This window comes from Nanorana parkeri, unplaced genomic scaffold, assembly GCF_000935625.1.
Source record: "Nanorana parkeri isolate BGI_ZX_2015 unplaced genomic scaffold, ASM93562v1 scaffold70, whole genome shotgun sequence".
Taxonomy (NCBI): Eukaryota; Metazoa; Chordata; class Amphibia; order Anura; family Dicroglossidae; genus Nanorana; species Nanorana parkeri.
In genome coordinates this window covers 197962-224899 of record NW_017306338.1, presented here as the reverse complement: position 1 = coordinate 224899, position 26938 = coordinate 197962, and the positions used below count along the sequence as shown (strand labels likewise).

The window sequence follows — 26938 nt, the reverse complement described above, 5'->3', positions numbered from 1 at the left end:
CCCTCTGTGATGCATCGCTCGTTTAAATAAAGCAGGCTATCTAGTGAGGCAGCCTGAGTGGGCGGACAGGGCAGCCATGGCTGTTGTTTTCACGACCATAAGAGTTATTTTGGGCTTTTTCTTTGCTTTCAGCGGAGTGCTTAAACTGACCGACCAGATCTTAGCCGAGGTGTACCAGCAGATGGTAAGTGATGGCGGGGTGTGTGCGGGGCTAGGTGTGTAACACCCGCGGGGTGATACAATCTGTGGCGGGGCTCCTGTAGGGATGAGGCAGCGGCGGGTGTTGGTGCACCTGAATGGAAGGTACGGGGCGCTGTGTGTGCCGGGAATAGGCCTCCCTGTAGTGACCGGGGGGCTCTGTATACGGCTTGTGTGCCTCATGTAGCATTACTCTCCCTGGGGGCGCGCTCGGTTTTGGGCTGGCCATTGCTATGGAGGAATAGTCGGACTAGGATTCCGTAGTGTCACTGCTGGCAGTGACATCAGTCAGGGTGACACTTCTTCAGGATCGGCGCCTAAACATTGATAGGCTGACAAACAAGACAAGGTCCGTTACAACAATACATGCTGAGCTGACCAACATCTCTACAACATGAGCCTCCCTCGTGTTTCTATTGATATTAGACTTCTTTTTTGTTTGTTTTAGATAAAGTAGGGAAGGGTGACAACCCAAGCAAGCTCCCATTCGCCTGGAGCGGTTTTTAGGTGATGATTTTTTTTCCCCTAGGTTTATTTTTTTGTGGGTTTGTGTAGTGGTGTGTTTTTTTTTTTTTTCTTCAGTCAATGTTTTTGTTGTAGCCTATGCAAACCTAGTTCCTAGAAGAAGAGGGTTGTTGGGTGTTTTTTTTCTGGTGCTCCTGTATAAGGCCAAAATAAGTTCCCAATTCTGCCCTAAAAAAGCCTTCTTTTTTTTTTTTTTTTCTTTCTTTCTTTCTTTTTTTTGTAATTTTGAGCTAGTGACACAGTGCATAGGTCTGAATGGGCACCATTTAAAATAATGGGATTCTATATGTTGAGCATTGTCGAGTTTCAGTAATGGTTTGACAAAACAGGTGTTAATGGGGGATAAGGCCTCATTTACACGGGGGAGGGGGCTTATGCTTCATTTTGAGATTCCTTTGGCAGGAACCTGTGAATGCTTGTGGCAGGAATCCCAGGTGTCCCTGTTCAGATGCGGCTGCAGTACCCATTGAAGTTATTGATGACTGGGGTTTTCAGATGGAAACATTCAGGGGTACAGGTTCTGTTAGGAACAAGCATACACATCCAGAGTAACATGCATACATGCAGTGGGTTGAACTTGATGGACCTGGGTCTTTATTCACCCTCAAATACTATGTAACTATGACAGCGGTCACATATGTCAGCAGCAGTCCACATGTAATCATACATGGTACTGTTACATGCTGTTCGGGATAGATGTCCTTGGGCTCGTTCACACTGTGTCTGCTGATCTGCACATGTATGGCATGAGCAGGGCACCTAGAATACATTTGTTCTTTATGTGTCCTCTTCACTTCATACATGTGAGGTGACGTGCAGAAAAACAGCTCAATTGAGATGGTGGATTGAATTGATCAAAATCTGGAGCAGATTTGCAGCCAATCAGCTTCTATCTTTCATTTTCTAATCTTACCTGAGTAAATTGAAGAGAGAAGCTGATTGGTTGCCATGGGCAAGGCTCCAGATTCTGTTCGAGTTTTGATAAATTCCCCCCCGCTGTGAACAAATCCCTAAGGCCCGGTTCACACCTACGCTCTGCAAAATGCTCAAACACCGAAATTCCATTATTTCCTATGGGTATGGTTCACACCTGGGCGTATTACATGCCGTATGAACGCGCTACAAAACGTTCTACAACCAAAGAAGTACAGGAGCTTCTTTGGGGCGTTTTTGTAGCGTGTTTCTATGGGGATACAGCCAAGTAGCCCTCGGAAACGCGTGTTTGTTGCACGTTTTCGACAATTGCGCATATTCGATACGCCTAGGTGTGAACCCAGCCTAAGGGTTTTATATCTGTTTGTGGCCCAATCATCCTCTATTTGTCCAGGTGAACAGCGGTCACCAGTAGTGATGAGCCTGGGCAGGGTGTGAATCCATTTCGCCTAAGCCTGCTCAAAACTGTGATTGCCACTCCTTCTCGATTCAGTTGGTGGGGGCATTTTGTGCCCCTTTGTGACGTATAGTTGTGGGGTAGGGGATGTGCCTCTCTGCAACTGATTGGGCCGGGAGGAGTGACAGTCACAGTTCTGAGCAGGCTTGGGTGAACTGGGTTCACACCAAACCCAGGCTCCTCAGTAGTCGCCAGAAGTAAACATGAGGCGAAAATCCCAAGTTTTAAGAATGTGTCTATATTTATACACAACATTTACATAAACTGCTTTCTTAACTCCTCTTGTGTCTACAGGTCAGGAAATCTCCCCAACAGGACAGAGAGGGCAAACTGAAACGACAGGTTTAACACGTCCCTACTCTATCCAAAGTGAAGAAACTAAAATTGGCTTCAGATATATTTTTATCACTAGATGGTGACTATACAGACGTGGCAGTGTATTAAAAAAAAAAAAAAAAAGTCTAAAGTTCAGGAGTTGCCCCACATTATCTGTATGTCTGCCTCACGAACTTTGCCCAGCTTCAGAAGAGATAGTGTATTGCTGCAAGAACAATTTATTTTTCTATGTCCGTGAACATTAGCTTCTGCTGTGAATGTATGAGTGGGTAAATGGCTGATGACCTTTTGCCACCCAGTGATTCAGAGACACTTGGAACACTAGTACCCTATACCCTAGTGCCATGGTTCTCAACTGGTGGGTCGTGACCCAAAAGTGGGTCGCCACATGCCTTCCACTTTTCTAGGTGAGAGTATCCTTGTCCTCCCCTTGGAGAAGCACTGTCAGTTCTCGCACCGAGCAGCCATTCAAAAATATGGTGCCGAGTGTCGACTCGAGGTGGGGCTATGGCCACGAGGGAGCTCCATCCATATGTGCATTGCTTACAGCTCATCACTTTCTGGCTCCCGACACCTCTACGGGCACACACGGGAGCTTTACAAGCAATACACATCTGGATGGAACTCCATCACAGCTCAGCAGCCCACACTGGACCCCAGGTTGAGGACCCACTCCAATTTCCATAATGGCAACCCAAACGCACCTCCTGCCTACATTTCGATCGCCTGCACCGGAAAGCGCAATACAGCAACAGGGAACATTGCAGTGCAACTTGGGTCACGACTTAATGACCGAGGACAAATGTGGGTCCCGAGGTTAAACAGGTTGAGACCCACTGCCCTAGTGTAACTGAAAGTGATCTTTCCATGAGCAGCTAGTCACTCTACTTCTTTCTTTAAGGTATATCTAATGGCAAAATGTTTTCTTTGGATTGGTTTGGTTATGCCAAAGTGAGGGCAATTTGTTCAGACAGTTATCACTGTGTCACAAGTGTCCCTATTGGAAGATATCCCCTCTATTCCTGTTCTAGTGGCCGCTCAAAAGTTTGGTTTTGCTCCTCATTTTCAGTCTCCATGACAATGGTCACTAGGACAAAAAGAGGAAGGGAATCTCCCCAGCGGGATACAAAGACAGCAGTAAATACCTGACGGGGTTCATGAGCCAAAAATTAGTGTCTGTGTTTTGTTGCTAAAGGTAATATTTTGCTTTCCATAAATTAGCCCAGATAACTCATTCTAAACCAGCTTTTTACGTTTTGTTTTAGTCCTGTATTAAAGCCCAACTCCTGGATAACATGAGAAGCCCCCCCCCCCCTTTCCTGGGCTTACAACCCAAAAAGTCCCCTTTTCAGTTACCTTAAGCTTTCTGCTTCTGGTTACTTTCTGCTTGGGTCCTTCTTCCGGGTGTCCACATTACTGCCTGTGTAACATGGACAATTCCCATTTAGCTGTCCTCTCAGGATCCAGAGGCTTACTGAGGGCCTGGGGAAGTCGAGGGGAAAAGCTGGTGAGGGTCACCGTGCAGAGTCGCAAAGGGATCTGAACGTATGGACTCGGGTGAGTATATTTTTTGCTTTACTGGGTAAAGAAAAAAAACCAAACTGGCAGGACAGGAAATACCCCAGCTTTACCATTTCAATTATTCCTTAGTCTGTCCGTGACTTTTTTTTTCTGCCCCATTTGGAAATTTTGCCTACTGTCACCACAGTGCTCTGGGTGACTGGTCTTGGCAATGTTGGCAATGGTCCTGGTCTTCCCTCCTTTTGGGGGAAAAAAAGTGCGTCTTATGGACCGAAAAATACGGTACACAAATGCAGTGTTATAAAGTTTACTTCAGAATAAAACTGCATGTACAATTTTTTTGCAATCGCACTGCACTGCAAAGCATGGCATTGCGATACCATGTGTTCCAGTGCTGGCGATCTCAATGTGGGTGGGAGGCATGTTTGGGGTGCCATTGAAATGAATGGCACTGCAACGCACCTCCCGCAGCAGAATTTGTCAGGCCGAAAACGACTCTCTTCCCACCTTTTTTTTCTTTTTAATAGTTTGTATTGTAAGAACATGGCGGCCTGAATAGGTTCAGCCAGGGAATGACAGCTGCCAGTAGCAAGATTCTGCAGATGGCAGATGAATGTAAATACAGCTGTTAGTGGGCTGGTGCAATAGTCAAAAGCAGGCTGGCTAATGCACCCGCCCACTGCATGCTGTGCCTTCCTCCCAGCATGGAGGAGAGCGCTAGTGGATCCAACCAACTAATCGATAATGAGAATAGTTGACAACTACTCATCGATTAGTTGGTTGCAGCCCTAGCCAGAACACTGCAGAATCTTGCTCCCTTATGTGACCAAGCAACATCTCGCTCGTTTGGCCAGCAAGGATTCAATGCCATAGAAGCAAGTGCATGTTCTCTCATCTCTCTGAACTTTTGGCAACAGGACTACGAGTGTGACATGGGCCTAAGAGTGACTTATGAGCAGTTACAGGTATTGCCAAGTGCCGAGTGCAGCTATTGTTATGCAAATTGCAATTTTGAGATGGTTGCCATTTGCATGGCTGATTTGGAGGATCCAAATGAGATGTGTGCTGATAACTTTAGCGCTTGTATAAATGGTTAAATGCATTTGCAATTAATTTGAGAAGCTTATAAGATTACACTGACCCTAGTGGCCCGGTCAGTTGCTTAAAAAAACCACCAGAAAGAATAAAACATAACTTCCTCGTAATAGAAGAGCTGTTCTACTACCTTCCCTGAAGCCCTGTGTCTCCTACTATTTACTCCATTCCAGCTCTGCAGTCTGAAGCTGGCCATACACTGCTTGGAATGCCAGCAGTTTGTGGTCCTGTCAGCACTCCTCCATTCGACAAAAGTGTTGGACTGCTTTTGGACGTCTTTTGTTCAAGAATGGACTCCCTGCAGGGGTGCTGACATTTTAAAAAAAAATCACTTGTCCAAGGACTAAAGAGGGGGCCCAATCTACTTGTCCCTCATGACAATCTACTTGTCCCCTGATGCAAATTTATTTTTAATCCAAGCCGTCTTTTAAATAAGGTCTTTTATTGATGGCAACTTAGAAGACAGACCTAGAAATACTTTAATGCAATCAACAAACAGCTAGAAAATGAGCTTAAAGAACATAATCATATAATCATTGTATGACAGTTCTGGTGCCCTGTGTGTGGGGGCACTATAAGTATCAGCAGTCCCTGTCCATTCTATGACAGTCCTGTCTGTGAAGGCACTACAAGTGTCTGCGGATAACAAGCAGGGAGCTGAAAGGGTTAACTTTATTTGCAACTTTATTTTTTTTTTTTTGCTGCTCCTACATTTTACTTTTCCACCAGGAACTGAGTGGATATGACTCATCCATTCATTAGTTCCTGTACTCTCCCCTGCCTCAGATGTAAGAGAAAGGGAAGGGCTTGGCATGTGATCAGTGTGATAACCAATCACAGCGATCACAGAGAGCCGGTCTCTCTGTAGATTGGCTCTACGTGCGTACAGATGCGGCTCTCCACTGTCTAATACCAGCGGAGGCTGTGGCTTGCCCACAGCGGGGCTAAAGGCTGTGACACACTGCACGCGAAGCAGCGGCGCGCTGCTTTTGCGTTTTAGTGTATCATGTAATTTTCTCTCTGGCACGTCAGCTTGCGTATATGCCCGCACACCACGATGCAAACGCCATCTAGTTGTTAGAGGCGAGCTGATTGGCTGAAGATTGGCTGCACTCAGCTCACTGCGAAGCTCCGTGCCTGACGGCTTTGCATGAAGTGTGTTTGGCTTAAACACCTACCTGGTGCCTGGTACTGCATGTCCCTGGCGTCAGACTATACAATTCCAGCATCCCTGTGTCCTCTGATGTGTGACCAGGAAAATAGGATTTTTGTCTTGCCTTGTCTTGATTGTTGTCGATCCTGTCACGGCAGAGAGCCGTGACAGGATCGAGAGGTGAGCGAACCGGTATGTGTTCGCTCACCTCCCGATCTACTGAGCCGACCTGTGACAGTCTCATTGTCACAGGTCGGCTAGAACTATGAGGTGAGTAAAAAACACTCACCTCATAGTTCTCCTTTAAGTGGTTAGGGGGGGGTTGTAGACTTTATACAGACAATGTCACTTTGCCCTGAATGGGGGAAAATGTGGTTTAATTCTGTGTCTTCAAAAAGTGTTGCGTTACCCAGTATGTTTGTAATATATGTGTAAACCCCTAAAACATTTTCTTAATCTTTTTTTCGTACATCACAGGACACAAGATTCTTGTATTCTGGAAACATGGGTTGTGCTACCACATTCAAGGCCATTGACATGAACAGCAAAGCTGAAAAGATAGTCTAACATAAGCCCTGCCACTTCCAGCATTCCTCAGTCTTTTGCTAGTATCCTTAGGAGAACGGACGTGTTCTCTCTGCTCTGTGAGAAGCAAACCCTTTGACTTTTTTGGGGTTTTTTTCCCCCTCTTTTCCTCACCGTTCTTCTCATGATGGCCATTTTCCCTAAGAGCAGATGAATCCATCTTGCTTTACTTTCTGGAACATATCTGCACATGTGGATGTCTGATAAAGGTACTGGGGCGTTTTTTCCCTTAATGCAGAGAATGCATTAAGGTAAGAAACCCCCAGCCTTTAGTACTAATTTAATGTTTTTCTTTAGAAATCTTTGTCTGTGCACCTGCTGGTGGCAAGATTGTTTTAAAGCTCTGGTCATAATTGGACCCATTACAATTATTTATTGCCCTAAATGGGACTTTTAAAATGGGAATTGGTTCTAGGTGGGCTCATCAATCCTCTCTTGGAAGTATTGGAAGAAATTTCTGTAAGGTTGCTTACATTGAAAACGGCCTTTTCAATTGCAATTACCTCTGCTTGTGGAATTGGTAAACTGCAGGCTCTCTGTCAAGGAGCCATTTCTTTGAGTTTGTTTTTCCTAAAGGCCAATCCTGGGTTCTTTCCCAAAGTATCTTCTAGTTTCCACAGGACCCAGGGCGTTTTTCTACCCATCTTTTGTGGCCTGCCCTCCCATAGCAAACAGAGCACTTTTTCAATTGTTGGATGTCAGGACTTAAGAAGCGAGCTTTTAAGCCTCCTATTGTCCATTGGATCAGGCTTGCTATCTGTGAATCTTATATGGTCATGCAATCAACTCCTGCCCTCCTTTTTGGTAAATGCTAATTTCATAATTTCTAATTTCATCTCTCCCATCCACTGGAACTCTTTACCCCAACCTGTCCGACTATCTCCCACTCTGACTGCCTTTAGGCGATCCCTTAACCTCTTGCCGTCCGCCCGTTAAGAAAAAAACTCCTTGCTGATCTCCCTCCGGGCTGTGAATGCACAAGTGATGTGTATTACATCACTTCCGCATTCTCCTGTCAGTCATCTGGCTCCTACTGCCAGAGAGAAGAAGCTGATGATGCAAATCTCTGCTTCATCAGCTTCTTTTGGGGTCTCCAGGTGACATTAGGGGTGCAGAGACCCCTAATGTCTCCATAAAGAGGACCTGTCAGTGTACCTGTGCTATTATATAGGGGGATGGTATCCCCCTATGTAATAGCAATAACAATAAGTGTAAAAAAAAATTATTTATAAATAAAAAAAGTTAAAGAAAATAAGTCACAAATAAAAAAGTAAACACCCCCACCCCCAAATGTTTAAGCCCCCCCCTTCGTTTACACGCGCATATAAACGTAAATACGCGTCCGGTACACCAGCGCGCGAAAACAACAATTGCGCTACACATGTTACATATCGCTGCGAACGTCGAAGTGAGAGCAATCATTTTAGGGCCATTAATCACTGATAACACTAAACTGATGAGCGGTAAAAGCTTTTAATGCGTCGCCTATGGCCAATTTTGGGTAATGTAGTTTTTTTGAGGTTTCGCGCGCATGCGCAATTTTAAGGCTTGACATGTTTGGTGTCTCTTTACCCGACGTGACCCCCGTCTTTTATATTTTACCAAAAAATTGGGTAATAATAAATGTTTTAGAATTTAATATAGGGGAACTGTTTTTTAAAAAAAGAATCTGTAGTTTTTCCCTAATTAAAAAATAAAAACCCCAGTGGTGAATAAATGCCACCAAAATAAAGCTCTATGTGTCCCCAAAAAAGGGTATAAAATTAATTTCAGTACAGCGCTGCATGACGGAATAAATGTCAGTCAAAGTACCGCAGCGCTGAATACTGAAAAATGGCCTGGATGGGAAGGGGGTTTAACACCGCGGATGTCAACTGGTTAAGACTCATCTCTTCAGGGAAGCCTATCCCACCTCAACCTAACCACTGAACTATCACGTTCTGAAAACAATTCATTGCCACACCGCTACCTCCTCATGTATCACTTCCCCCTCCCTTTTAGATTGTAAGCCCTCAGGGGCAGGGCCCTCCTTACCATCCTGTCTTGAATTGTATTGTGATTGTAATGTCTTCCTTATATTGTAAAACGCTGCACCAACTGTGCTATATACATCCTGTATAATAATAATAATAAGGGCCTTGGTGGCTTCCTGGGCAGGGAAAGTTGGTGCCTCTCTGAAACTGATATCTAAGGTAATTATGTTGTCAAGTTTTTCCACATTCATTCATTATCTCCTGAATCTGTTATAAGTCAGGATCAGGCCTTAATGGGAAAGGTCCTGCAAGCTGGGGTCCTACCCTAGCCTTGTTGTTTCTTGGTCTTCCTCTCAGATGCTGTCCTGGAAGACAACTGGGAAAAACAGGACATGGATATACTGGTAACCACAAATATAGTAATTGTGCTGGGGTTGCTGCTTTTTTATGCATTTCTGTTTTCCATTCTTCTGTTCTCTGTATTAACTGAAAGGGCATTGAAATACCTCCTTTTTTGATTGCATCCCACATCTTGTCCCCTCAAAAAAATATATATGGGGGGGGAACTTATAGAAATCTGGAAGACCCCTTTTATAATAAAGGGACCCCCAGATATCCACCCCCTCCCAGGGGAATGGGTACATTATTACACCTTATTTATTAATTCCCAGAAACGGAATGTAAAAATACAAAACACACTGTCACCACAAAAGTCCTTTTTTAATAACTGTACACAAACAATAAACAAAAAGTATAGATGTAAATCGATCATTACTCATTGTCCAATTATGTAAATCCATTGTTAGTCACAACAATCCACTGCATGACAATGGTTTCCCATCGCCATGATTACCTCACTTAGTGATTTTGAGTAAAATGCTAAGGATGGGATTTCTCAGGAGCAAGGAAGGTAAAAAATAATGGCAGAATAAGAGAGGTACTCTGCAGCAGAAGATGTAGACCTCTGTGTACAGATGGCTCCATTGAGGTGGAATTTGAGGCGAGATCCTTGAGCGACCCAGTGATATCAGGGGTGTGGAAATTAAAAAAAAAACTACTTGTCCAAGGGCTAAAGCAGGGGCTGAATCTACTTGTCCCTCATGACAATCTACTTGTCCCAATACAAAAAAATTGTTTTAATCAAAACTATGGATGCACCGATATAGGTTTTTGGGTATCGAGTACAAGCACTGATACTTTGCTTTCGGTATTCACCGATACAGAGTATTGATGCTTCTGTTTGCCCGGGAAGACTGCTCCATGCCATCAGGAAGCTGGGCAGCAGGTAATTACATGCTACCCAGCTTCCTGTTTGCCAGGGTAGCCGACTCCATGTTTGGCCGGCTTGATTGTGATTGGCAAGGAAACAGTGGCAGCGGGGTTGGTTTTTAATTTTTATCACTTATTTTTTAAATTTTTATATATTTTATTATAACTTAATTTTTTTTATTTTATTTTTTCTCACACTTAATTTTATTCCTATCACATAGGGCTTAAAAACTCCTATGTGATAGTTAGGAGGTGACAGGTTCTCTCTATGGAACCTGCCCTCCAACACAGAACTGATGTTCTGTGCAGTTCCTGATGGCTGAGACAGGTGGCGCTGTGATCACAGCGCCACGGTCTCAGTGATTACACAGAGCCGACGAAGAACATCCATTCTTCGGGCTCTATGGTGAGCTCGTGTGCCGTGGTCACCGGACACAATAGCTGCCGATCCTTTCATAAAAGTGATCTAATCGGATCACTTGTATAAAAACGAGCGGCTGCCCCATGCTGTACATTTAGCTCTGCTTGTCCGGAGCAGGGCTAAATGTAAAAAAAGCTACGTGCCCGAAACTGCATTTCACGGGTGTCGGGTGATAGGGGTTCCACACCCCTGGATATGATGCTCATTGAGCAAGTCCTTTACCAAGACCAATGGTGGACAAATTAATATGGAATTTAGGAGCGAGCAGGATTTTTTTTTTTTTATTTTAGAAATCGTAGGGCTTGAAAAAGTGGGTTTTTACACAAGGATTGTACAAAATATAAATACACCAACCTTTATTACATATTTATATACCAAAGAAGAAGCCAGTTCCTTTGACAACAACTATAGAAAACCTCAAAAGTTAGGCACCAACTGTAATTTATGGAATATGTCCAGCCCTGACTAAACATACCCTAGGAATCCATCTTCCTCAGCATGCCTAGTTGTTGAATTGGGCCCCAACATAGCACAACCTTCTATGGAAAATTTGGGGGTGCTCTTACAAGGACATGATGGTCTGAGATCCTCACAACCTGTGCTTCTGTCGGCAGCTGGATTATGACCTCTGTTCATATGTTTTTACAGTAACCTTCACTCAACACAGATGAACAGAGGTCAAAAGCCAGCTGGTGACTGGACACCAAGGTTTTGAGGATTTCAAACCTTCATGCTCTTGTAAGAGCACCCCCCACATTTCCCAGAGAACCAGAAGTCTACATATGAACAGACCAAAAATGCAAGCAGTTGCAGTCACTGAACAAATGATGGTTACAGTAATAATACATGACTCTCCACAGGTGGTAAATGAGCACCTTTTTGATACTGCTTGAAGAATCTCTTTAGATTATAAGACTTTCAGCGACTTTTTGCTTTGATATGTGTGAAACCTTAGCATCATTTCACATTAGTAATTGAACATTTTGTGCAAAAGATTAATAAAAGTATTGAAAGCTGGTGAGTTTTTTTTTTCGTTCTGAGTGTAAAGAATACTCCCTTGGGTGGTAATTATAAACCTCTTACAGAGAGTAGTGTACAACTGCACATATGCTTTGCTGACAAAAAATAATCATGGAGATCTGGTTGTCCAATACATCTAGGCAGCTTCATTTATACTCATTAAATGATGTGCTAGCTACCTAGAGTTGCTACTTTTTCCTTTTCATGTACCTGCATTTTGGCTGACCTTACAATAAGGTAGGGTAGTATTTCTCAACTTCAAAGTGACACTAAACTCAGGAGTTTAACCTTAAAAATGCATTAAAGTACCTTAGCTATTAAGAAAACTATATTATTTGTGCATCAGCTGTAGATCCTCAAATCATCTCTCAATTTGTGCTGACACTGTCCTTCCTTCTGGAGGGTGGTGGTCTCTGCGTATGTTGTAAAGTAGTCACTGCTCCAAGCTCGCTGCTGTGATGGACTACAGGGACGTGGTATTCCTATCGCCCAACGCCCGGAACATGCAGTTCTGGGCGGGCAGGGCTAAATGTACAGTGGTGAGCCGATGCACGTTTTATACAAGTGATCTGATCAGATCACTTATACCAGCCTGATTGTCTGTCCCCCTTCCTCCCTGTTGTGGTTTTTGGAGGACCCAGGACCACGGCAAATTAGCTCAGGGTGGAGAGCAGGGAGCAGAGTGAAGAACGCCATGCTCTGCTCTGCTCTGTGTGCTCAGTGAGATCTGAGCACTGTAATCACTGCACACCTGTCTCAGCTGTCAGAAACTGCACAGAAGATCAGTTCTGTGTTGAAGGCCTGGTTCCATAAAGAGAACCTGTCACCTAACTATCACATAGGGGCTTGTAAGCCTCTGTGTGGTAGGAATAAAATTAAGTGGGACAAAAATAAAGTTAAAAAAATAAAACAATAAAAAATAAGTGATGAAGTAAAAAAATAAAACAACCCTGCCACCCCCACCATCTGAAATCTGTGTGTGTGCGCGCACGCGCTGCCCCCATTCATCTGCATGCCATATTGTGGTGACCCGGGCAGCAGAACCCTTACATGCACAATGTGCTTTAAAGGGTAAGTTCACTTTCCCAGGTAATTTGTGAAAATGTCATTCTCAAATCTGACCCCATCTCTACTTACCTTTCGGCGAACAGTCCTTTTTCTCCACCAGTACTGGCGTACAATCTGTACCCCATACTGCCGTCCAGTGCATTGATTTTATGCATTTTGGATTTTGCTCGTTGGTCAGGACACGCTGACCAATGAGAACTGCTTCTTAGCACGGTTTTGATTAAGGATGCCCCTAAGTTCCAGCCACCGAAACATATCAGCCGAAAGTGCCATCTTTTTGCTGAAATTGCGGTGATTGCCTAGTTTCTCTCCCTTCCCCTCTGGCATAGCGTCCAGCGGGGAGGAGAGAGGCTGTCACAGAGGGGTGAGGGGCCGGCGTGTCACAAGAGGCCAAACTCTCCTCCTGCACCGCCCTTCTCGGCCCCTCCTGTGACCGGTCAGGAGAGTGGTGTGTGGGAGATGACGGCTGTGAGCGCTGTCACAGGAGGCTGAGCTCTCCTCCCGCACCGATCAGATTTCGATTTCGGCCTGCCATTTATTTTGTTTTTTTTATATTTTTTTTTTTTCAGTTTTAAACATTTTGATTAAAACAATTTTATTTTTTTTGGGTATCGGGACAAGTAGATTGTCATGAAGAACAAGTAGTTCGGGCCCTTGCTTTAACCCTCGGGCAAGCAGTGTTTTTTTTTTTTGTTTTGTTCTTATTTCCAAACCCCTGGGCTACAATCTCCTGTTTTAGTTAGCTAATTTGTATCGATATTGAGATTGTAGTTGTGACAACTTTACAACACATAAATGATGCATCTCTTTGCCATGTCATTGTGTATGCTAAGTACCCCCTTGTGTGAGTGTGCTGATCTCAAGTATCCCTTGGGGTGTGTACATTTTGTGTATGCAACCCCTAGTTGTATATACCCATTTTATTCTAACTAATATTTCTTATTTTCTAAAATGTCAAAACTGGATTTCTAAATGTAAGTGTTCAGTATTTCTTAAACCTGTCAGAGGTAGCCCTTGGGGTACACATACCACTAGCTGAGAAACTGTTGGGTGAGGCACGTAAAAGAGCTGGCTTGTTGCCTCTCTCTCCATCTCGTTCATGTGTAATGATGTGAACTGATTAGCTGGATAAAAAGTGATACAGTACATACAGCACAGTTCTGCCTAGCAGGGACATGTAAAAATAGACCTATTCACAAAATCTTGATTATCTGGATGTTCCACTTGGAGATTGTTTTGACTGTTACCTATGGCCACATTTTTGACATTTTCGTTCCTGTAGAATAAGTTCCTCAGATACTTGTCAGCAGTCATTTTAACAAACATAAGAGCGTTTATGTCAAGAATGTTTCTATTTGCTAGTATTTAAGGTGCCTCGGTGATTGGATTATTATTATTATTATTATTATACAGGATTTATATAGCGCCAACAGTTTGCGCAGCGCTTTATAATAGGAGGACATTACAATTTGTCATTTGACCTTATCTATCTACATTTTGATTCAGGTCTACAGTGGCTATCTAAGAGGAGTGGCTTCCTCTTTGGTAAAATTGACTTTTGTTGCCACCTCAGAGACATTTGGTTTGCTACCTGTTGTGTAGTGGTGCAGCAGAAATGTTCCACTTTGCCAAATAACCCTTTCCTCTTATCTGGCAGAAATTGGGGGTAAATGGGGAAAACTACAGGAGAGGGACATGTGTACCAGCCTGGAGCTTTGATGTCAGAAGGAGGAATATATTTGGCAGCAGGGCCTTGGACAAAGGAGCCATCTTGGGGAGTAATAAGGCGATAACTTGTCCTTTTGTCCAAAGAGGAGACTGGTGGCTAAATCTGGCCATTCTTGATCTAACCGCCCAAAATTTGCTCTATAGGTAGCCCTGTCGGCAGCCTCTGATCTGAAGGAGCTGGATGAAAAATTGTTGGCCAGACCGTGACTGCAGCCAATTGAGTATTCTGGCAGTGGCACACGTGCCGTAAAATAGCCTGGCAAGAGGGATTACGCTGTTTAAATGAAATTCCTAAATCCAGTGGCCGAACGCTCTAACGCATTTTTTGTGGTGGGAACCGGCCCTTAAACTGTCAGTACTAGACAGCAGCATTATAAATTGGTTAGCTGATCACCATTTGAATGCTGTCTACCTATACAATTGCCGTGTGGTTTACTCTGTTGTGCCGCCTTGGTTAATCTTTTTTACATTTCAGTTGACATAAGTAAAACACTAACATTCTTGTGTGTATTACTGGATGTCAAGGGATTCAAGTATAAACAGCAAGTGCTCCAGGTTGGCCCACTATACCTCTCCGTTCACTGGGTGCACGCTTGGCTCCCTACCAGCAGTACAATTATGCTCAAAACAGGGAAGTTGCGGTACTCCAAAAATCTGTGTGAGTTCTTTACTTTCATCAATCAACATTCAGAAGCATCTCAGACCAACATCACTAACGCTTTTCATGCAAATGTGCGCTTTATCATAGAGTCCTCTAAGTGCAAGTTTGTGTGAAAAGCATAAGATGTTGGTCTTGGATGTTTCTGGATGCTGATTGATGAAAATAAAGAACTCGCACAGATTTTTGGAGTGCCTTGATTTCCCTGTTTTCAGTATTATTGTCACAGGATTCAGATAGGAGCTGTACCTGCATATTTCTTTGAAAAGCCAACACTAAAGGGTGCACTACACTTTGCAAAGAATATCCAATATCCATATCAAGTGCATGGTAAATTAAAAACAAAAATACAAGATTTTTACACACACATGATTAAAGTCAACACAACTTCAGCTCCTGTGATTTATTTATTTTTATCTCTTTTGCAAAGGGAATTTTTCACTTAACTTGCTGAATTGGATAAAGTTGTGTTTGACTTTAGGCCTGGTTCACACCTGGGCGTTTTACAGCTCGTTCCCACGAGCTGTAAAACGCTCAACATTTGAAAACCAATAATTGCCTATGGGCATGGTTCCCACCTGGGCGTTTTACAGCGCGTTCCCACGAGCTGTAAAACGCCCTACGCCCAAAGAAGTACAGGAGCTTCTTTGTGGTGTATTTACCAAGCATATCCATTGGGATACAGCCGTATAGCCCTCGGAAACGTGCGTTTGTTGCGTGTTTCTTTTACCTCAAATCGCGGTAACGCGCATATTCCGTACGCCCAGGTGTGAACCCAGCCTAAGTCCTCTAATCATGTGAGTAAAAATCCCCGTTTTATTTGTAATTTTCCTTGCACATGATTGGGCATGCGTTGCAACGATAGTATTCTCTGTTTGAAAGTGAACATGCTCTACTAAAATTGGTCGAGTACGTTACTGACCAGTAAGGAATTTGGGCTTTCATTTTGCTGCATGCTTGTTCAAGTCTGACACTTCTATGACAGGTGTATTATAAGCTGTCCATACTCATGCATGCAGGTGAAGTAAAAAAACAAGGGTGATAAATTCTGTTTACAGCAATGATAATCTTTCTAGCCTGCCTTTTTCTTATTACATTTGACAGACACAAATAACATTTTATCATTTGTTTTTGTTTTGCTTTTTCTTCAGAAATCACAGTTTGTCCAGTTTGCAGATGTCTTCCCTCTGAAGGACTTTGGGTTCAAGCCAGATCCATATCAGTACCTGCAGGCAGTAGGATGGGTGGAGCTGGTAGCTGGGATACTGCTGGCCTTCGGCCCACAGATTCTGCAAGAGATCAGCAACTTTGTGCTTTGCGTAATCATGATTGGTGAGATACTCTTCATCTTTTTCATATCTCGTTATTTCCGTACATTGCTTTTTGCCTTGCAATATTTAAATAGCCATGCCTCTTTTGAATGGAGTTAGTAGGCTTTCATCTCCCACCTCTTCCACGTTTTTGATGCCAGGAACCCAACCAGGAGATCTACCCAATCTACACTCAGCACAATGAACTTGGATATCAAGTTGATTACTATTGTCATTTACATAACAGCCAAGAATAGTTTTATGTGGATTCCAATGAAAAACCCTTTAGACAAACCCCGTGTTTGTTGAAGCCGATCACAGGGACTGCTATCGGGTCATGTTTTCCAGCTCTCTTCACTGAAGTATTGAAGTGAATAATGGGTTTCTGTGATTGATTTGCACAGTTGTATAAGTGGCTGGGGTTTGGGAAAACTACCTGTTGCTGGTCCTTGAAACATTACATTGTGTTAGAGAGCAGCTGAAGCACATCATTTATACTGATATTGCGTTCTAATACCAGGCTTATACACAGTATGGTCCTCCTAGGACCACTAATTCCATCTATTGGATATCGATTTAGTTATATATCCTGCTCCATTAGGGAGCATAGGGCCACTGACAGTTCCCAACCTTTGATTTGACCTGCAGCAAGGTCAAATTCATGTCAACAGCCTTGATATCATCATTTAGGCTTCGCCACCAGGAGCCTCTGGGTCTGCCTCTCCCTTTCATTTGCGCTGTTTTGTAAGGTAAGTCCAATCCATCTCCATTTACGCTCTAGGATCTCTGTTGCAACCGGTCCTTGGTGACACCACCAGACAAGCTCTATATTAAGGATCCAAATTTTTCGGCTTGAATGATTTATGGCAGGCAACAGTTTACAAGTTTTGTGTGGTTTCCACTAGGGATGCAGTATCAGTACCAATACCAAGTATTTGGGCAAGTACTGATACTCGCTGGAACTTCCAGGGAGATTAACTCTGACTGGCAGTAGCGCAAGGGAACTTGGATCCGATCTGAAAGCCAGATGGCGGATAATGACTGGCTAATTTGATGCTGATTGGCTGGGTATCGGTACTCTGTATCGGCGAGTACCGATAAATATCAGTACTCATACCCAATACTGAAAAACCAGTATGGGTGCATCCATAGTGTCCACTGATACTACCCATGTCTCCCTCGCATAAAGCAGCACAGATTTCACATTAGAATTAAAGACTTGAATATTTGTTCAAAGACTTATCTGGTTCGAGCGCCATACATTAGAGGCCTGCAAAAGCGCCTTGGGCTTTTCTGATCCGTGTGAAGATGTCAATCTTGGTTTCACTGTCTGGCGTAATCTGGCTCCCAAGTTATTGAAAAGTGTCAACTTTTTCAACTTGTTGGCCAGACACTGAAGCTGGAGAGGTTAGCTGTATTTACTGTACCTCCATCGACTTGGCAACATTAATGTTTAGACCCGCAGCTTTGGAGCTTTCAGTGTGATCCTGGAGCTTATTTTTTATATCCACGCTAAGTTCAAATGCTAAGTACTCAAATACCAACTAAGTACAATGTCGGCAAAGTCAGTCATTTAATTGTTCCACGGTGATTGGGTGCCAATGCAATCCTCCATTTCCTTAAGTCAATGGCTCCAGCTAAGATCTCATCGATTTTTTTTACTCTAAAGGAAAAGTACTGGCGATGCGATACATCCCTGTCTCACACCGGCGGTGACTGGAATGGGATCGGACAATACTCCATCGTGCAGAACTCTCTCCTACGTCTAAGAGCATCCCAGATGTTATGACTGAGTCGGATAGAATGCTTTTTCATAATCCATGAATACCCAAGTGGAGGGACTCCTTGGTATTCATTGATTTGCTCCACAATGATACGGTGCATGGCAATGTGATCCACGCAGAATCTTCTGGCACGAAAACTGTCTTGCTGTTTTCAGGGAGTAGCATAAATCTACTGGATCTGATTTAGGAGCACCTTGGATTATCTATTATATTGGATTAAAATTTCAGATGAGCTGCTTATTACAGCCACAGCTGCGCCACGGGTAGGATATGGTCTACTGACTGAAGTGCAGAAAAGCAGTTGAGGCTTGGTAAAAGGCTGAACCCTACCCATTCCATCCGGCTTAGAGAAATGATATCATGGGCTTAGATGCTCAAGGGATCTGTAGTGTAGTGTCTGTGGAGAAGTTCTTTTATTTTCATCTTAGTCAACGGAAACATTGTCACTTTTTAAAAAAAATATGCTTACAATTGTTTGTCATGTAAAAATTTAGTCACTTTGTCTTCTGCCACCAGACTCAGACTTTCAGCGGTCTCTCCTCATGGTCTGTAATCGACTACAGCGATCTGTGTCCCCTCTGACAGACTGCTACAGCTGATTACAGCCTGTAAGGAGAGACAGCTGACAGTCTGCAGCAGAGAGGAGAATGGCATAGTTATTGTGGTGGTGGCATAAGAAAAAGGTGCAGTGAACGGGCTGACAAAAGCCCAGTTGCCAGGACGCAATTTCTAGTCGCATTGGCAACCTGGAGCCTGGGATTTGTCAAGCCCTGCCTTTTTTAGGCCTTTCTGTCCCTTAATCTTCTACCCGTACTATGGGAGTGTAATGCATCGCTTCAATGCCCATAACTGTCCTGAAGCCCAGCAATAAGAAATTGAAGTGCGATCTGCAGTTCAATAGCTTATTTCAAGTGTAAAAGTGACACTGGGGGTCTTTTGGACCCCCTAGCATCACCTTAAGGAGTAACTGTCACCACCAATCTGCTATCACAATGGGGGGCTTCTAAGCCCCCCATTGTGATAGCAATGAAAGCAATGTAAATAAAAATAACCGTTTTTAAAAACCGTATCAAATAAAATAAAGGTGAAAAAAATTAAAATGTTTTTAAAATCCCCCTTCCCCACGTGCACGTGTGTCATAACAAGCGTCGGGTGCGCCCGCGTATGAAAACAACTATCGCGTTACACATGTTGGGTACCGCCGCCCGCGCCAGAGTGAGAGCAATAATTTTAGGGCCAATATTTATGCGTATCAAAACTGATGACCTGTAAGGGCTTTTAAAGCGTCGTCTATGGACTTTTTGGGGTACTGAAATTTGTTGCTGTTTCACAGACGCCCACAATATTTTACCTGGGCATGTTAGGTATCTATTTCCTCCTTGCAACCTCATCTTATATTTTACTTTTTTTAAAAATGGGTATTTATGTTTTGGGGCACTAAATTTAACTTGAGTGCATTTTTCACTATATTTTTGGGTTTGATAATAAGTTGCGCTAATATCGTGCAACATAAAAGTTTGCAACTGGCACCATTTTATTTTACAGGAACTTGGCTTTCATAAAATACATAATGTTTGTGGGTTTGAAGTCATTTTTTTATTTCTAAAATGTAGATTATAACATGGGTACGAAAAAAAGGCCTCGGTCATGAAGGGGTTAAACAAGCTGCTAGCAAGTTCAGCACTGCTTGAAACCCGTTGAAAGCCTGGTAGCCACTTGTTTAGTGACTACTGGTACTCCTCCTTATGCTTTTATAAAACATGCTTCACAGTGCTCTAATGCTAGCTGAAGTCTCTATGTACAAGGCTTTACAGAGAGGAACAGCCATATGACCCATTGTTTGTCTGCAATGATTGAAGAACCCTTGAACCTTGCAGATAGTCACTAGTAGGCAATAAGGCCTCTTCCATACGCGCACTTGTCAGTTCAGCAGGGGATCAGTGCACGGTTCCCCTACTAATCAAAGCAGTTTGGAATGAATGTCACCGACATCTGTAACCATCCAAAACTGAACTTGCTGAACCCAGGGGGAGTTGGATGTAAATGCACATGTGTCAGTTTACATCAGATAACCTCGATGCGTCATGATCAGGTCCGCCAAAACGGAGCTCTGTTGGTTTTCCCAGACCTGGTTGGAGTCGGGGAGGGGGGGAATTGGATGTAAACAGATGCACGTCTGTTTACGTCCAGCTGCCCAAGACTAACATTGGGCTTCCTATCAGATCTGTCTGAAAAACTGACAGGCGGACCCGATTGGACCGGCAATCTGAAAGAGGCCTTAGGAAGTTCCTTTATAATCACAAGAACTTGTTACTAAACACAAATGTGAAAAATATCTGTTTACTGCCATTGTTCTCTTTTCTATGCAGAAAAGAGGATGATTCTTGCATCTGCAACATGCGCATGGCATCTGTTCATCGAATGCCTTTTTAAAGAGCCGTGATGTATGTGTACTTCAAACATTGTAGAGCCCTTTTATGTGTATATTCTCTGGTTTCTTGTCAGGGTTGCACATATAATGCTTACTCTTCAAGCCACTTTCACTTTTATCTAAAAAATGTACATCTGCAGTATTCAGAAAGCTAGCTGAATAATTTAAAGTATTGCGGCCTGTACCAGCCTGTGAGCTTTCACCTGGATAATAAATATTGCATCATATGTAACACATTCTGTGCTTTCCCCTGCAGAAGTTTTCATATCCTGTTTTTTTTGCATTTATCTTCATCACAGCAGGGGGAGTCAGTGAATAGCCAGCAGCATAGCAATCTGCAGAGCATTGCTTCTTGTGGCTTTACAAGCTCTTCACCAGACATCCAGCTGCAGCTGTTGTTTGGTGATATTCTTCACTGTCCCTGATTTAATCTCGTCTGTTTCCAATGGAAACTGTTGCGATGAGGAGGAGGCAGTGAGAGGTGGTTGACTAACATGGCAGATCAAATGCCCTTCCCTCAATCTTTGCATGTACTTCCATTTATTATGCATAGTGCTGCAGCTGAGACCACGTCATCTGACTGAACTACTGGCATTTAGTTCCTCTACAGTCATGTTACATAGTATTAACCTCTTCATGGCTTCATGTGTTTTTATGACAGTTTAGCTAACTGCCAATTAGGGCTGCATCTATTTTCATAATCGATTAGTTGGCCGATTTTTTTTTTTTCCCCTCGCATAATCGGATAAAAAACAAACAAACCCATGCTTGATTTAAATAAAATACACAAATGCAGTGTTACAAAGTTTACTTCAGAATAAAACGGTATGCACATTTTTTGCGCTCGCACCGCACTGGAATGCATGGTATTGCAGTACCTCACGTTCCATTGCAGGTGATCACACTGCGGCCGGGAGGTGCGTTTTGGATGCTATTAAAATTAATGGCACCACAACGCACATTCCGGAGCAGAATTCTCAGGCCGAAAAAAAAAAATTACACTTGCCACCTTTTTTATATTTATTATAAAAGCCCAATCATCAATTTAGAGTTAGCCATGAATATTGGCTGGAGAATTATTACTCTCACTCCAGCACGCGGCGATACCAGACATGTGTAGTGTTATCGTCATTTTTCTATGTAGGTGCACCCGACTCGAGTTTCCGTTAGTATACGAGAATTTGCAAGGTTGGGGACTTTACGTTTTTGGGCTGTATTTTTTTAATTTTACTTATTACATTTTTTTTTTACCTCATTGCGATCACATGGGGGGCTCACAAGCCCCCTTTGTGATGGCACATTGGAAATGACTGGTACTCTTTAAGGTGACAGAGGTCTTTTAGGCCCCTAGTGTCACATTTCCACTTCACTGGATTCAAGTGTTGAGCCAGCTGAATATCAACACAGCAGCCAGTGGCTGGGAGCAATAGTTTGCCTGCTATTGGTTATTTTAAATTGCGATAGCCAATAGAAGGCTGGCTATTGCACACCCACTTCCTGCTGTCAATCAGCAGAGGAGGGAACTGAAGGAGAAAGGTCCTCTTCGGTTTGATAGGGCGGGTGCAATAGCCAGCCTGCTATTGCAATTTAAAATGTCCAATAGTAGGCTGGATATTGCTCTCAGCCGCTGAAGGGAGCTTTGCGCCAACTTTTTACCACCGACTGCAGCGGAGGAACGGCAGCACCAGTGAGGTAATGCAGAGGCACAGCTGGTCCCCGCTGCCTCTACCGAAGCAAGCGGGGATTGAAAGGGACACAGACCTCTGCAGCCAGCACCAGCGGGGAGGCGAACGGAGAAGTAGAGCAGCCGCAGAAGCTGCAACTAATCGATGAGAATCGTTGACAATGATTCTCATTATCGACATATAATCGATTAGTTGTTGCAGCCCTACTGTGAATAAGCAACAACTTTGCCACAAACTGGTATTTCAGTTTTGTGTGGCTATGGCGGTTGCTGGCAAATTTAAAATACATGTTTGCAATGAACATATACAGTCCAAGGATCAAGAATGCGAGTTATATGATTAACCACAGATCAGGCAGGGTCACATGCAATTGTACAGGCAAATCAAAAATATTGCTGATTTAATCAGCAGTCCTGTATAACCACCATAAACGGGGCATTTTTTGCTTGCAACAGGACGAAGTATTGTAGAAGAGGATTGAGGGGAGTGTGGAAGATTACAGCTATTTTGTTTTCGAGTGAAATTAGTATATTTTTAGAAGTCAAAGGTGGCATCTGAAGAAAGCATGCCTTTAAGGAAAGCTGTTGCTAGAGTTTCCATTTTACCCTGTAAAAGAACATATTTAATACTTGCTCTTCCAGCAGGCAGTAAGTCAATTCTATGAAAACTACTGTTGTTTGCACCCTGTTCCTCTTACCTGCTGCTATGTTGCTCCTGTGTCCTGTAGTGGGCAGCATGATTTATTTTTGAACTCGTGTGACCAGGTTGCTTTAACAGACTGGTTTTGTTTGGCTTGAACCCTATTAACTCTTGTATCATTTAAAGACTAAGGTCACTTGCATTTCCTTATGATTTTAGGACCGAGCCTTGAGGGCATCCAGGGGCATAAAAATACTGGAATTTATTATACAATCCAATAAAGCTTTGATTGCTTTCTACTTCTAACTTTTACATCTTTAGGGATTTACAACTTCGCCATGCATTTCTGTCATTTGGAAAGTGTAATTTGGGCATTCGGAACACAAAATTTGAGCTGTTAAGAGATGATTCACTTGGGAAGCCTTTTTCCAGTGTATATAAAGTTATGTGTGTATGTAAAAACTGTTCCCTATACTCCTACTCCTCAGGCTATAGTGGAATGATTGGGCGGACACCTAGAATTATACCTTAACCCACCTTTTTTTGACAAGGACCACTGAATTCGGTATATGTTAATTCATAGACTATAATTTACTCCATCAAAACGTGTTAACATTTTATCACACAGCCTCCTCACAGTTCTGCCACTGCCCAGCCTCTCTTGCAGATTTTACACATATTTTCTGTAACTGTAGTAACTGTAACTGAAGATTCAGTACTTCTGGATAGAGTTCATCCAATTTTATTCACCAGATTACCTTCAGATTTCCTCCTTTTGACCTCCATTAGCCTGTCGGGCCAGGTAGGATTTTCACTAAAAACCTCGAGCAACTCCAGACTTTGCTGATGCTGTTTCAGTTTTATGCCATTAAAGTTATTACATTTAAGCTCCGCATGGAAAGAGTTCACCCACCACAGTGGACTTCCATTTTAACTCTGAAATTGCTTGCTAGGCCCACTGCAATCCAATAACTGAGTCCTAATTGATGTGCTTCTTTTTTACGCTGTTTACAGTGAGCATGTACCTCATTGCCCTAAGTGTTTCTATGTGTGCCTATTCTATTTCATGGCTTTGCTGTGTGTCTAGTGTAACCATTCTAGAGAGCAACTCGTGTTATTCTTGTCTTGATGGAGTCTTGGATGTGTGATGACCTCCATGCCGGCTCTCTTTTTTCCTCTTGTGTCCTGGGCCTCTTATTTGCTATGTCTGGACTGTGACTCACCCTCTTCTGGTGTAGATGGTGTTATGCAGCAACATAATAATCACTCTTGCAATAAATATTTAGCTTATACCTAATATTACCTCTGGTGAGGGTGGTAGTATATTTAAGAATTGTTTGTTTGTTTTTATAGGTTGCACTACTACGCTGCTGTTTTGGTCTAAAACAGTGTGTTTTTTTTTCTCTTCTCTTTCTTTCTTATTTTCCGAGAATTAGGAAAAAAAAAAAAAAAAAACTTTACTTAGAAATGATATTTTAGTATTCCTTCAGTGGTTTTTGAGGCTTGAGGCCGAAATGAACGAACAGCTCTGAGTACATAAGAATCCTGACTGCAAGCCAGTGAGTAAAGTAAGAGGAAAGTGACCCCTGCTGGCCACAATTGAATACAAAATAAAGGAGGTGTTTCCTTTGTAGGTTGTTGGTGAAAAAACAAATTAGAATTGCCTATTTATTTTCTCGGGCTGCACTGTCTGCACACCAGCAAACTGTGATGAAGAATGCAGCAGGAGGAGATTGACTTTTTGTGGCAGGAGGCATGTCACATTAGTGCTTTTTGTAGCAGCTACAGAATCGTTCTCCTTAGCACTCACTTACAAGCATTTTGTAATTTAGTCATAAAATGCCTTATTGCAGCATTTGGAGCTATCTACACAATCACTAGGGTTCAGTAGCTACACATGTTATGCAGCTGCTGCTGATCATACTACACCATAGATTTGTAGTTATCTAGTTAAACATTGTAGTCAGCTCCAGCAGCAACTCTGTAGCAGGCCAGATACATTTGTAGCTGCTACAAAGTTGCTATTGTCACATGGCAGTAGGGTTGCAAAGAGGGAACTATGGCAGGAAAATCTTGTGGGTATAGTTCCCAGTATGTACTACAAAGCAGCCGGTGACTTGGCCCATTGGACTCAAGCTGTATGTGAAATATCGGGTGTGTGCATTTAGCGGGTCTTTTCTGCCCGTGCGTGCCCGCTAGGGGGCGCGCGCGAGCAGAAAAAAATTGCCGTCTGGAGACGGCAACCCGCAGATGCTGCAGTGCCGTCCGTCCGTTTTTTTACTACGGGCGGACGGCAAGAGGTTAAAGAAAAATCTAATGTTGATGGGTGGCACGTTATTAAATGGGTTGTTCCTGGTCCCATAAACTACTAGTGTTACTGTGTATTGGAGACTGACTGCTAACAGTTGTAGCTTTATATTTCTTTTAAAGTCCTAGGTCTGCTGAGACCTACATTTGCTGTACATTAATCAGGAATGCTTGGTGGACATTAAAGTTTGGTGTCAGACATGACACATGTTTGTTATAGACTCTATGTTATAGACTCTATGATCATAGAAGTACTTACAAGTGACTCACGGTGTTGGGAAGAATTTGTTTTTGTTCTCACATGGACATCTCTGTAATGTGTGTTCGGTTTTAGATAGAAATGTCGATCTCTGCCACAGTACACCTGACACAGATAAAGTAGGCACCAGAACAGAATAGTGGTGGAAGTGGATCTCCTAAACTCAAATTTTAAACCTGGACCTACAGATTTGTATAGAAACATGAATTTGCTAAAGAGCCAGTTTTAGGACATTTTATTTTACTTACTGACTTGACTTTCTTGCATACTCACATTTATCCCCTCATCACAAATGCACTTTTCTTTTGCTGGTGCTCCATTAGTAATGTGTTGTGATTAAATTATATATTTGTTTTTCTCTCTTTTTCAGGTGCAATCTACACCCTTCTAGTACTTAAGGAACCAATTGCCATGTGTACTCCAGCTGCTGTCTGCCTGGGTCTTCTCTTGTTGCTGAGCATTCGTGGGCAAGGCAAGAGATCCAAGTCTAAATCTGCATAAAAAGACTTGGAAGTCATGCTGTCCCCGATGGGACCAATAATTGTTTTCCCTATGATCATCGACATAACACTGTGGGAGCTGTTCAGATACCTAAAAGAATCCGTCAGTATGGAAATATGAAAGTTGCCTTTGTTGACTTGTTTTTTACAGTGCAAGCTCTAGGCTATCTTCCTTTTTACATGCCTTACTATTTCAGTCACCAAATAAAACGCCTATGTTGATACTCATAGTCCTGGGTTTTCAGGGAGTACATGTTTGTTTTGGGTTCACTGGTCCACTAAACTATTAAGCAAAGCTTGATAGGACAACCATGAAGCTCATACTGTTAGAAAATTCAGCAATTGCAGCTCCTTATTTGTTTCCTGACCAGTTCACCTTTTAGGTCTACAATAAAGTGCTCTACTATTGTCTCCACAGATGTGTGGAATATTGTGGACATATTTGTCAATGTTAGAAATTTCACTGATCAGTATCACTGATTCCCCCCCCCCAGCATTTTGTCCTGTGTTTAAACTAAAATTGCGCTTTGTTTTACAGACTGGTATGAATAAGCTGATTAATAAAACCATATTTTTAAACAAAGCCTGCTTTACGCCACTTTTGTTGCAGTGTTTAAAGAATTTTTGTAAATGCTTGGTAGCCTACTGCTATGGATAATCTGTAGTGTAAACTTAAGCATCAAGCAAATGGCTAAACACACATACATAAATAATACATATGTTTTAACAGTTTTACCTGGAAAAAGACTTGTAATTCTGTTTTAGTAGTCATTCCTGCCAGGAAGGAAAGCTGGGTCCTTTTGCCCCTGCAACCTGTTTGCAGAATACAAATCAGCTGAACAATGCAGCCTGGTTTAGCATCCAACTCTAGTCTGTAACTGGATGATAAAGGAGCAGCACCACTCTGCTTCTCGCACATAGCTCAGTCTGAAATTGACTGCACTGTGTGGTGCAGCAGTCCCCGATTGGCTAACAGGCTAACCACCCCCTTGTCTTACTCTGAGTCATCCTATAGAAGGGATTACAGAAGGCAAGCATCATGCAAACTGTATGTATATAAAAAAAAAGTGTTATATATATATA

At 42.8% G+C, this 26938-nt stretch overlaps 1 protein-coding gene across 1 annotated transcript; it reads left to right on the top strand.

Annotated features, from left to right (window-relative positions):
• On the top strand, positions 1-25927 carry TMEM35B (transmembrane protein 35B). Its single transcript, XM_018576586.1, has 3 exons — positions 1-184; positions 16092-16272; positions 25726-25927. Exons 1-3 carry the CDS (start codon positions 77-79, stop codon positions 25854-25856), a joined length of 420 nt encoding a protein of 139 aa, XP_018432088.1. The 5' UTR covers positions 1-76; the 3' UTR covers positions 25857-25927.
• The last annotated feature ends 1011 nt before the right edge of the window (positions 25928-26938 follow it).